Below are 12,788 nucleotides of genomic sequence, written 5' to 3'. Positions count from 1 at the left end.
AGAGGTCAGGGATGGATCCCCGCTACAGCACGGTTTGGTGACAAGCTTGCTATGTGTCCCTTAATAATAAAAAAAAAATCCAGTAAGTAAAACGTCGAATCCATTCCCTACATGCTAGCAGTGGCTCTGGGGAACCTTTATCCTTTATGGGCTAGAGGTACAAATTCAAAAAAACAACGTAAGAAAGCAATACAGAAAATGTAATGATTTTTCCACCTACTTAGGTTCCTGTCCTCGATCATGCTTGTCTCAGAAATAGATAATTTTATACTTTAAGAAGTATAAAAGTCTTAAACCTCGTTATTTGTCAAGGTTCTCTGCAAGGTTGAATTTGATAGTGTTATGTTCCTCAGGATCACGCCACTTGTTGGGTATGCCTCCACTTTTTCAAGAGATTACTGGAATTTCTTATATTAATAACTTTCATTAAGTATCAGGATAAAAGCTTGATATATTTAAAATATCTGTTTCAAAAATGTCTTTAGAGTTTAGATCACATTAGACAAGAGTTCATATGCACATTAGATCTATGAACGAAAAAGAAGTAGCCTACCTTTTTTTTTATTGAAAAGCAAATGTTGGTTTTAAAATAGCAGCGTGTTACGTAAACCAAAACGGAGCAAAATTACTGAAAAATATTTTTGATTCTGCTTTCTTTTATGCGAAATTTTGCTAAATCTCCTCTGTTTTTGTCTTGTGGCTGTGGAATTGACTGAGACTTTCAAAACAGGGAGGGGGGTCCGGGAAATTCAAATGTTGTGCTTGGGCTAAAGGGCAAATTAGTTCGTCTCCGATCCTTACAAAAGAGTATATATGCTACTGTTTTTCCTTTTTTATTTGCTTGTTGTTCAACAGATTCAGGTGCTAGATAATAACAGGTTTCAATACTGCAAATTCAAAGACAGATACCAGATCTAAAGCAATGTGGCTCTATAAAATTTCCCGTTAACACATAAATATCTACACCTAGTTTCTGGGTGGTACACAATTAGTCTGTTATTAATTTTTCATTCGCGGGGTATCGTCAAATCTTTGGTAAATCTATAGACTTTGGCTTCGTGTATAGGGTGGCAACCTAAAGCTCAAATAGCTAAGTAATTGCTAAAACTGGAAAATAATTTGTAAGAACTTCCATTATGGATACACCTGGTATGCGAGCTTCTAAATTAATTGTTCAATTAAGCTAGCTTCTAACCCTAGATAATAGAAGCTCTGCGCTATGGCTGTCAAATAATCGTGAGATTTAGTATCGGATTTAGAGTGAAAACCAAATGTTCTTTTGTATTTAAGTATAAACTAGTCAACCCTTCGTTAAAATTAAGAAGTAAGATATGGCTTCAGTAAAATTAAGTGGAAAAACTAAATCTCTCTTTCCATCTAGTATGGGAGGCTATAGACAGGGTTGCAATGGCCCGACTGGATTATCTGGATTCCTTAAAATCGACCATGGACAATAATCAATAACATTGAAACGCTCAGGTTGCGTCTCGCGAACGTGTTTTGTGTTTTATATACAAGCTTTTATCATAAACTCAGTTAAACAACCATAATTGTTTCATCACCCAGTGTTTGAAGAAAAAAGATGTTAAACAATTTTTCACATTAATCCCAAATTTGGGTTTTGAATTTTCTACAAGAGAATTTACTTTAGTTATCTTGAAAGGCATTTTAATCCAGTATTGTCGGCTGAATTCAAAAATATAGCCAATGTATCTTCGGGATTTCTAGTTTTGCATACTTTCTTTTTTGAAGGTATTTTGTTAAATTTTTATTGTTTCAGACAAGTAAAAAAAAAAAAATGATTTCACAACATATCTAGCCAATGAGGAAACTACAATTTTATTTTAGCTTGAGCAATACAGTTTATTTTTCAATGTTATTTAAGTCGCTGTTACGAAATTTTAGTTAATCTTTGTTTAGAACTTACAAAAGTAAAACTGAAGTTTTGGGAATATTTTCTAATGTGTCTTTTTCTGGGAAAGAGCAATAAGAAAGTAGAATTATGAGGAAAATACAAAGAACTATTGAAAAACATCATAAAAGCTCCATTTTTTTGGAGGGGATGGGGAAGGTGAAACACGGGTCTCCAGTATTTGTCTCCAGAGAGACAAATCTCAGAAACAAGCTTCTTTTTTTTTACTCTATAGTAAAAAAAATTAATAAATAAAAAAAATCATGCAGTAGCCTATAACACCAGAATATACGCCTAAATTCGAAGCCAAATGTCAATAAAGAAATTGTCGAAGAGAAATCAACCTGATTGGCAATTGTGTATTGCTACTTCTACATTGAAAGAAAAAAAAAATTAAATTGAGGGTAAGAGGACAATGTGAATGGGTTAAATAAAAAATGAGAAAGCCTCAAGAGTTTTTTGTTTTCAATATACATGTAAGAGCCAATGCCCTGATTACAGCCATTGCGTGATGAATAAAGCATGACAATAAACTATTAACATCCTAAAATAAACAATTCTTAGTCCTAAAGATTCTTAAATCTTCAAGAATTATCAATCCACAGTACACAAAAAAATTCTGATTAATGCATGAAGACTTCCAAAGCTACCCGCTTAACTAAGCTGTAAAAAAAGCATATAGGACTGATCTAGATGTTAAAAATGGATTAAATAAAAAAAAAGAAAATAAATAAACATGTTTGACCCAGCCAAATAATAAAGCATTTTGATATTTTTTTTTATAATAAAGGAGGCTGAAAAACTTAAGAATTAAAAAAAAAAAATAGAAGGAGAAATATTTTGATTTAGCAAGCTTACAGACTTAAGATTAATTCTCTATAAATATTTGCATTTTTATCGTACACAAAGCAGTGTATTTTACTTCTATTTATTTTTCTTTCTCCGTATTTCTTCCTTTACAGCATTTATATCCGATAGCTCTTCTTACCTTTAATATTTGCATATGCTGTTAGGTTTTCTTCTTTAATAGAGCAAGCAGCATTTTTTTTTTTTTTTTTTTTTTTTTTTCAAGAGCAAGTAATGCTATTCCCTTCTATCAAATTTGACTAAAATATTGAATGATAATTAGAGGAATTCGATATTACTTGCTGACTGTGATCTGACAGCTCGAAATAGTGTATCTTGATACAATTCACTAATTTATTTCTGCCATTTTTACTTGTAATCAAATCTATTGAATGACCTAAGGGACAACCAAGCTTCTGAGCTAAGGTTATGTGGCTTTACTTACCAGATAAGGCAGGGGACGTTCCTTCTGAACTAATACCGATCCTTGTACTGTAGCCAGAGTCATTGTGTTTATCTTCATCAGCAAGAGATGTAATTGGATCAAAGCGGGAACAAGTCTTTGTACTATATTCTGAAAGTCTTGATTTTTCTTCACTGATGGGTGAAAGCATCCTTAATTCACTTGAGCTATATTTAGCTTCTGGTCCGTATCTGGAATTTTTTTGGTTCACAAAATTGTCAGAACCAATCTCGTGCAGCTGTGTACTATGCTGAGCTGTATACCTTTTTGCATTTGTCAATGACAGAGACATTGGAGGTGGTAACGAAATTTCTTTACTACTATCCATTACATCTTCTATTTCATCCTCAAGCCCTGATTCACCACTTTCATCACTACTGTATTCTTGATATTGGTCTATTATTTTTAGTAGCTCCCTTTCATGATCATTAGGAAGTGAGTTCACTAGCACGGAATATTTACGAGAAAGGTCTTGGGCTTGTGGCAATAAACCGATGCCAGAATCGGAAGAAGCTCTTTGGTTCTCAACGTCGCATACGTGTCTTACTTTTGCTTTGGATCTTTCACTCACATTTGTTGATTGGGAATTTGTTTCGGTTGATATTGACAAACTTAAGTGAGAATCATTCAACTTTGAAGAGGAATCCTTGAAATTTTCACTATGCACAATAGCTTCGGTAACAAATCGATTTTGATCACAATCACCCATGCTTCTGTCCTCTTTTCTTACGTTAATGGTATTCAATTTCTTTGTGATAAACGTGACATTATGGTTTGCATCAATCACCTGGCCATTCCAATCATACCTTCCTCCTTCTAAACCCAATCTATCAAGTGTAGATTGCATATCAGCCCGCGTTATGTAAATATCATCTTGTTTATTACAAGTCGGAAACATTTCGAGGTAGTGATTTTCATCTTTCGACTCTGGTACCCTGGGTAGATCAGAGTCGCTAGTCTTTGGGAGGTCGTATTGGGATTTGTGTACCCGTAACTTCTTATCTAATTTTCGACTTGAATGTCTCTTAGGCTCTAATTTCTCAGCCGCTTTTTGAATACCCACAGAAGAACTTTCCAATCCTGAAAAAAAAACGATATATGTTCTTTTCTTTAATCACCGTTACTCATTTGCGTTTTAATATGTTTTTTTTGCCAATTCTAATCCAAACACAAAAAAAACATCCTTTCTGTGAATGCAGCATATTATACTCACTCCAAACTTATAATAAGACTGTTTCTCGAAAAAAAAGCACGATTAATGCAAAGCACTAATCCCCATAAAAGACCTATGCTCTGTAAAAGAGGGGAAGATTCACATACTAGCACTAACTCTTAAACAATAAATATTAGCTTATGAGCAATAATTTATGAACATTCGATCTAAACAAAACAAAAAATAAATAAGAAGGGAGAAGGAAAAAGAAGGGAGAGTGGGAAAGATTTCAACAATTAAGAATTTAGTCAATCACTCAGCAGAAACGATACCGGCACCAATGAAAAACAAACAAGCAATAATAATAACAACGGTATAGAAAAAATTTAAAAGTCTTCTAAAGGTGTCAAACGAGCGGCTTAGTTCGCTAGTAGGATAGAGGGTGTGTTAGTCATTACTTTTCACACCAAATTCGAAACAGGTTTCAAATTATCAATCCAACATTAGGATGAAGGGGATTCGATACCTTGAAGTCGTTTCGCGAGCTTCAGCGTCCATCCATCGAGATGCCTCTAAACCTGTATTGCCAGGTTAGGCTATTTCCTGCCAATTGGGCTATTAAATTTTCATCTTCACGGGAAAAGTTAATAAGAACCCGTGGGGCGAATTTAATGTTTCTAATCTCACTACTTTTGGGCCAGAAGTCGTATTCACTTGAAGCCAAATAAAAATACTGTTTGTTATATCGATTTGGTCATTTACCTTCTTTGGAGTTTTGGACCATAATATAATCATACTGTGTCTTGGACTATGGTTACCCCCTTCTTTTTTCTCATCCGGCTTCTAAAGGCCAGACATGCATCCTTATTAATTACTCAGATTAAAAATGTTAACGAAAAATATAATTAAACTTGGCATTCTGAATATTATCGAACCACAATAAAGGTAGTCAAGCAGACAGGGTGAATTACGTTAGTTCGAATAATTCAATCAAACAATTCGTGGCAACGGACTGTAAGTAAGGAGCGATCTGGCTCAATAGAAACCGAAACTCTAAAAAAACGGCATTTTGATACCAATGGGTATATCAAAAGAATTGGGTTATTATGCTGATTGCAAATATACAAGTCTTGTTAAATTTCATCTTACCCATCAAAAGCTAACAACCGGAGAAAATTTGCCTGATTTGTGAAAAAAGAAGGGAAGGCCCTCTAAAAGTCATAAAATTGTAATGAAAATCACACCATCATATTCAGCGTGTCAAAGAACCCGGCTATTAAGGTTTCAAGCTCCTATCTGTAAAAATGTGGAATTTCGTATTTTTTGCCAGAAGAAAGATCACGGATGCGTGTTTTTTTTTTCTTTGTTTGTTTTTTCTCAAGGGTAATCATATCGACCAAGTTGCCCTGAAATATTGGAAGAGGGCTTGTCCGAACGGAAATTAAAACTCTTAGCGCCCTTTTGAAGTGGCCGAAAAGATTGGAGGCCAACTAGGCCCTCTCCCAGGCCCCTTTTTTTCTCAAAATCATCCGATGAAAATTTTGAGATAGCCATTTCGTTCAGCATAGTTGAAAAGCTGATTACATCCGTCTTTGGAGATACCAGAGTCCCCAAACGGCCCGAGGGGAAATGTCTTTTCTAGCCAATTGTGGTTCAAAATAATCGAAAAATTTAATAGCTACGTTTTTGAAGCTAACTTGACCCCTCAATACCCACGGGGAAATGGCTAAAAAATTAGAACTTCGGCTATTGTTTACATTTTTTGTTGGTTATTGGGAAATGTATAGGTATTTATTCGAGGGAATGGATTTCGGTGGGGGAGTGGTTATTTTATACGGGGAAATTTTCACATTGGGACGGTAGTTTCTGTAGGTGAACTTTCCAAAGAAAATTTGACACGGGGGGGGGATACTTTCTCAAAGTTAATATGCAAATTCTGTTAACATTTTTATGTACGTTGAGTCAAATTCGAACCTGTTAGTTGAAAAACGTTCAGAAATTCAAAAAAAAAAATTAACTGGAAGCAAGGAGTGACGTTAAAATTTAAAGCCAACAGAAATTATTCAGAAAATGAAAGGCGCTGTCCCCTCCTCAACGCCCCACTCTTTATGCTAAAATAGTTTTTAAGGACTATAAAAAGTAGAGTTGTGACGAAGAGTGAAATTAATCAAGGAGAAAGAATTTTTAGTCCGAGAGAAATTAAGATAAGGTAATCTAGCTTAATTATAACTGTACACAGAGCCATCCATAGCGTTGGTGATATCCGGGGAAAATTTTTAACAGCTCTTCTAACCCAACTCAGATATAAGCAAAACAAGAGCTCATTTAGCACTTTTGAAGACGTCGGAAGAGCCAAGAGCTTCTTCCCACCAAGTTTCATTACGATCTCTCCACTCTAAGCGTTTTCCAAGATTTCTGGTTTCCCCTCCAACTCCCCCCAATGTCATCAGATCCGGTCAGGATTTAAGATAAGAGCTCTGAGACACGAGGTCCTTTTAAATACCAAATATCATTAAGATCTGATAAACCATTCGTAAGTTAAAAAAAAACTCATTTTTCTAATTTTTTCGAATTAATCGTCCTTCCACTCCCTCCCCCCAGATGGTCGAATCGGGGAAGCGACTATTTCTAATTTTATCTGGTTGGGTCCCTGATATGCCTGCCAACTTTCAGCGATCGCTATATTGATACAATCCTAATAAGGGGCGGTTAATGCCAGAGTTGCCTCTCACTCCATTGGACTATTTGTCCTGGCTTTTACTACAATTAGCCATGACTTGATGCCACAGCTATTCCATTTTAAGTTTCAGATCTTCTTCATGTAAAAATTGGGGTGGTCTGGGATTCAAACCTGAGACTTTTAGCACCCTAAGCGAGAATCATACTCCTAGACCACAAGCTATTCTTAAAAAGAACAATCATTTGTTTCATCGGCAAAGAAAATTCTTCTCAGCTATCTTATTCGCTCGCCCCCCTCCAGATGGTCGAATTGGGGAAGAGACTACTTATAATTTAATCTCGTCTGGTCCTTGGCGATTAATGCCAGAGCTGCCTCTCACTCCATTGGACTATTTGTCTTGGCTTTTACTACAATTAGCCATGACTTGATGCCACAGCTATTCCATTTTAAGTTTCGGATCTTCTTCATGCAAAAATTGGGGTGGTCTGGGATTCAAACCTGAGACTTTTAGCACCCTAAGCGAGAATCATACTCCTAGACCACAAGCTATTCTTAAAAAGAACAATCATTTGTTTCATCGGCAAAGAAAATTCTTCTCAGCTATCTTATTCGCTCGCCCCCTCCAGATGGTCGAATTGGGGAAGAGTCTACTTCTAATTTCATCTCGTCTGGTCCCTGATACGCCTGCCTACCTTTATCCTCCTAGCTTATCTGGAAGTGCCCAAACTAGCAAAAGTGGGACCGACAGACAGACAGACTAACAGAAATCGCGATCGCTATATGCTTTCGTGGAGGGCGTGTTCAGTGTCATGAATTGTGTCAAAACAAAAGCTGTGTCAAAACAAATAGAATGGGCTTTCATTTCCTTTCGTCCATCTTAGTTACTGGAGGGTGTTTTTCTGGAGCGGAATATATTCTCAAACCTTTGTTCCATCAAAATTCATGTTTCAAGGGTTTAATAATTCAATGTTTAATTTTGAGGAAAGCAACGAATCAATAACGTCGAAGAAGCGGTATTAATGAAGAGGTATGAGAAGGTATGGAAAAAGAGGTATTGGATGAAATTTTTCACATTACCTAAGTCCTTTTGACATTTCCTAAGTTTACACCTATTTTCACCTTGAGTAACAATAAAGCTATCTGTAATTGTAGTTTCAGTCTGATTTTCTATTACCATAGGTTTTGAACATAATGGTTAAAAATTGAATACCTAAGAGTGCTTAATACTTAGGAATATAAGCCTCATGGAATAAATGGGATGATAGGGACGAAGTTGAAACTTAAAACGAACAAAATTATCATCCCTACACCTCTGTCGTCATAAAATTGATTAGCGCTTTATTGAAAGCAAAAATTGAATTAAGGATATTCTCTCACTGTTAGAAAAAAAAAGGCACTTAGCGGGCAGTACCCACTATTAATTATCGGCCAACCCATGGAGCCTATTTATCAGTGGTATGCTAAAAGCTTAGAACAAAACAGTGCAGGGGTGAATGTTCAGTTTGTCACTAGGTATTTTTTTTTTTTTTTTTAAGTTTACATAACACTATTTTTCGATAAGATCATGGCATGCATGCAATAAACCGAGTGTGCAAAGGACAGTTCACCTTTTTTGCTTTCAGTAAAGCAGTAGTCAATTTTACGACGGCGTACGTGGAGGGGTGGTTATTTTTGTTTGTTCACAGGGCTTTTATTTTGTTTTTTATCTTGATTTATGTGTAGGGTATCTGAAATGCCGATTGTATTTATTTTTTCTCGTTTTACCCATAATAGCGCCATAGTAGGGCATAACAAAGTTTTAATAGTGTTTGCTAGTTTTGACTACTTATTGCGCCGGTTTGGGCTATACGTTCTGTCGAAAACCTGGCAACCATGCTCTAGACACCATCGAGAGCTATTGATAATCTGTGGTTTGACTTTGAAATTGTGTTGAAAACACAATGAAATCTTTCGTCCTGTGTGTCGGCAAGGTTTTATTTGTTTAAATAGGTAACCAATGTCGTTAGATAAAGCATTCTCACATTGTTACATTTTTTTCGTCAATTTTCAATACAATGAAGTTTCTTGTAGTGTTACTAAAACTTTTGAATTGGGCCTTCTAAAGTCGTCACATAAAAAATGCTTAAGAAAAATCTTTAGTCACGTGAAAGTTTTAATATGCAAGAGTAACGTAACAATGGAGTTTTAACATTTCTATTGAGTTTTTATTTTTTCGAAAGTCGTCACATAAATGCACCACAAAAAATCTTTGGCCACATAAAAGTTTTAATGTACCAGAAGTTGTTAGCAGCTCATTTCTTCTGTTAACCGTTATTCATTTATTAATTGACATTTTGTAGTGATTTTGTGAGAATTAATTTACAAGTCCACGTTTTCTGACTACATGGATAATATAATAGTTAAAATGAGCCTTGGCATTCGATGATTAAAAAAAAAAATTACCCAGAGAGTCAACGGTTCTTTGCAGTCCAGCAAGCTGTCGTCGAGTGTTTTTCTCAAGACTGTCAATCTTGTTATTCAGCTGCTCGTGATTTTTGTCAACATGAACAACTATTTCCTGTTTGCTTTGTACTAAATGACATTCTAGCCGATGAAGAAAAGGACCACAATAACAAGGCGTCGTTATTCCAATCGGCCCCTGAAAAAGACAAGAAAAAAAATTCTGAAAAAAGGCTATAAGACGGTAGAGTACCAAGGACGATGAAATTGGAAACTTATGGTTAGGATTTGTAAAAGCGGGTGCCAAATTAGAACAAGAAATAGATGCCGGTGAAAAATCAACTTAAAAATATATGGGGCACCAAACAGCTTAAAAAGATGAAGCTTTCCATTGAAGATGGGATTGTCTTTGAGAATCAGCAGATTACCACTATTTAGCTTCTAAGTACGGGAAGTACTGTCATATTTTAACTGATGAAATACTGCCAAAAAATGTGTTACTTTCGTAGTCACCGAATAATTTGATTCCACCAAAAGAAAAACTCGTGAAAAATCGCTTTTTTCAGGTACCACAAATAGACCTTAGATGGGACCAAGGGGCAAAATATGCTTTTATTTGATATCCTTGGTGCTTTAAGATTTGTATTCTCTGTGAAACTAGATGGTTTTATTTGATGTCTTTGGTGCTTTAAGACTTGTATTCTCTGTGAAATTTGAGATAAACCTACAGCTGTAACTTGCACCAAAAGAACAAGATACTTATTTGACTAAATTGCTAGTTTCATATCTATTCCCTCACTGAGCCAAGAGTATAATATACTTGACCATCTAAGAGAATGATCTGAATTTGTTGAAAAAGAAATAATTTTTTTTTTACTTTTGCATGCCTCTTATCTACTAAAAGATTTAAAAATACAAAGCAAAGGGATTAATTAAAATACAAGAAAGTCATGTTGAATCTTTTTGGGTTATTTTGACGCTTGAAAAACACCCTCCAAAAGTTCGCCATCGCATTCAGCGTATCAGAGAACCACACTGTAGAAGTTTCAAGCTCCTATCTACAAAAATGTGGAACTTAGTATTTTTTGCCAGAAGACCGATCAAGGGTGCGTGTTTATTTTTCTTTTTTTTTAGGGGTGATCGTATCAACCCAGTGGTCCTTGAATGTCGCAAGAGGGCTCATTATAAAAGAAATTGAAAGTTCTAGTGCCCTTTTTAAGTAACCAAAAAATTGGAGGGAAACTAGGCTTCCTCCCCCGCCTTTTTTTTGTCAAAATCGTCCTATCAAAACTAAGAGAAAGCCATTTAGCCAAAATGATATACAAATTTCGTTTTAATTGTTCATTTGCGGAGAGCCAAAATCAAAACATGCATTAATTCAGAAACGTTCAGAAATTCAATAAAAAAAAGTTTTAAAGTTTAAATAAAAAAAAAGTTTAAAGATTTTTGCTGTTTTAAAAAGTAAAGTTGAGAGAAAGAGTCAACTTTAGCGTAAAGAGCGGGGCGCTGAGGAAGGAACAGCCCCTTTCATACATGGAGTAATTTCTGTTCGTTTTAAGTTTTAATGTCGCTCCTTACTTTCAGCAAAAAAAAAACCTGTTTTTCTTATTTAATCATGGTAATATGCGATACAGGCAGTCACATATACTTAAAACGCATGTTTGTTTTGATAAATTAATGAGGAATAGCTAAGAACAATCAATTGCTTATCTTAAAACTATAAGGTCCACTATGAAAAAAACCCTCGGTTTGAAAAATAAATCTCTTAATGTCGTCTAGGTCTACAGCTTGACTTGTACTGAATATTCTAGTATATATGTATTTTTTAAGTATTAAATTAATTTTAAGGACATTAAGCAATATCTTGTAGGTCATGACTGTTCTAGGAAGTAAAAAAGGGTTATAATTCGTTAAACAGTAGTCATTCAGAGAGTAATTTGTTTTCAGAATTTCATTCTATTTACTAAATCTTATCGATCAATAAAAAAGCATGATAATTTGGTTGGTATGAGGGTTCTTACCTTTTTTATGTTACCGCCCAGGTCCAGGAAATATTGTTCTCCGTCTCTCAAGGAATCCTGAGGTAAGTTTTTGATTTTCGGAGATAAAACTTCGGCAAGATCTGGCGTTGCGTGACAACCATACGGTGACCAGGAAACCCTAACATCAGAACTTTGTGACTTCTGAAGAAAAAAGTGCAATCTATAGCAACAAAGCTGGGATATTTTTGAAAGGACATAAGGAAGTTATCAACAAACATGTAGCTTTAGGGATAAAGACGCGCATTATACCCCCCCCCCCATTGAAAAGCTAAAAAATCCTTAGATAAATGCTCGAAAGAGAGTGTAAAGCTAGGTGTGGACAGAAACCGGTAAATTTCCTTCCTAGTCGATGCCCCCTCCCCCCGACAAAAATCCTAATAGTGCTTAAACATACTGCTTGGGATTTGTCAGCAAAAGTTTGCAATTTTTACTCGTATTCTATTTTTAGCACTAACTAATAGTAATCCAACAGAGAAAATAAACCCGCCAAACTTGGTGAAAATGGAAAGAATAAGAGTACAGGGAAAGTACTCAAAAGCTTGAAGCCTCAAAGGGGAGAGACACATGCCCAAACGCCCCAACTATGCATACGTACCTGTGTGTGCTATTTATTTCTTACAAAACAATGCAGGCATGGTTGTGATTTCTATAGATTGTCTATTATTAAAGATTGTATAGTAAATCCAAAAAAGGTGAGGCTAGATTACAACATGTTTATGCATTACATTTTGTCTTATGCTATTTTTAAATAGTCAATTAAGTGTTGGCAATGCGCCTCTGTTTTTAATTCCAAAATCAATCATAACGCCTTTTAAAAAGCTATAAACCTTTTAAAATGAGTTCACCCGCCAAACTTTGTAATTTACTGAAAACCTTAATCATATTAGAAAAAGAGACTCCTATCATCGTAGCTGAACCTCTTGCATGGTCTTTGATCAAAGATTTCAAGCCGCGATATTCGGTCTTATGCTTTTACGCCCTGTCTGATCTTGAATTTTACTAGTCAAATCTTTTGAATTTATTAGCCATTTGCATCAGAATATGCCTCCTAAAATCCCTCAGGGTGTACATAATCCCCAGCAGGTGGCAATTAATCTAATAGGCGTAGTAACTGCATCGTAGTTGATTGCACATGACATCTCCAGACCTTTAATCTAGTATTCTTCAATTAAAACAAAATGTAAAGAAGAAAAAAACAAGTAACCGAAAACCTAATACATTTCTTGACTATGATTAGTTTCAAGCCTAACCAA

The 12,788-nt window shown here is 35.3% G+C and overlaps 1 protein-coding gene across 2 annotated transcripts in view; it reads right to left on the bottom strand.

Annotated features, from left to right (window-relative positions):
• The window catches only part of LOC136031022 (ankycorbin-like), a 129,994-nt gene that overhangs the window by 28,945 nt on the left and 88,261 nt on the right, over window positions 1-12,788 (bottom strand). Inside the window, exons 8-10 of one of the 2 annotated variants that reach the window (XM_065710206.1) lie at window positions 11,515-11,676; window positions 9,497-9,692; window positions 3,204-4,301 (exon numbers count right to left, since the gene is read on the bottom strand). The exons of the other annotated variant lie outside the window; for it this stretch is intronic. Of the exons in view, the coding sequence (XP_065566278.1) occupies window positions 3,204-4,301; window positions 9,497-9,692; window positions 11,515-11,676 (1,456 nt within the window). The remainder of the gene's footprint in view (window positions 1-3,203; window positions 4,302-9,496; window positions 9,693-11,514; window positions 11,677-12,788) is intronic. 2 annotated transcript variants of the gene reach the window in all.

This window comes from Artemia franciscana, chromosome 1 (assembly GCF_032884065.1).
Source record: "Artemia franciscana chromosome 1, ASM3288406v1, whole genome shotgun sequence".
Lineage (NCBI taxonomy): Eukaryota > Metazoa > Arthropoda > Branchiopoda > Anostraca > Artemiidae > Artemia > Artemia franciscana.
Note: the sequence above shows the minus strand (reverse complement) of the source record. Positions and strands in the feature narration are given on the sequence as shown.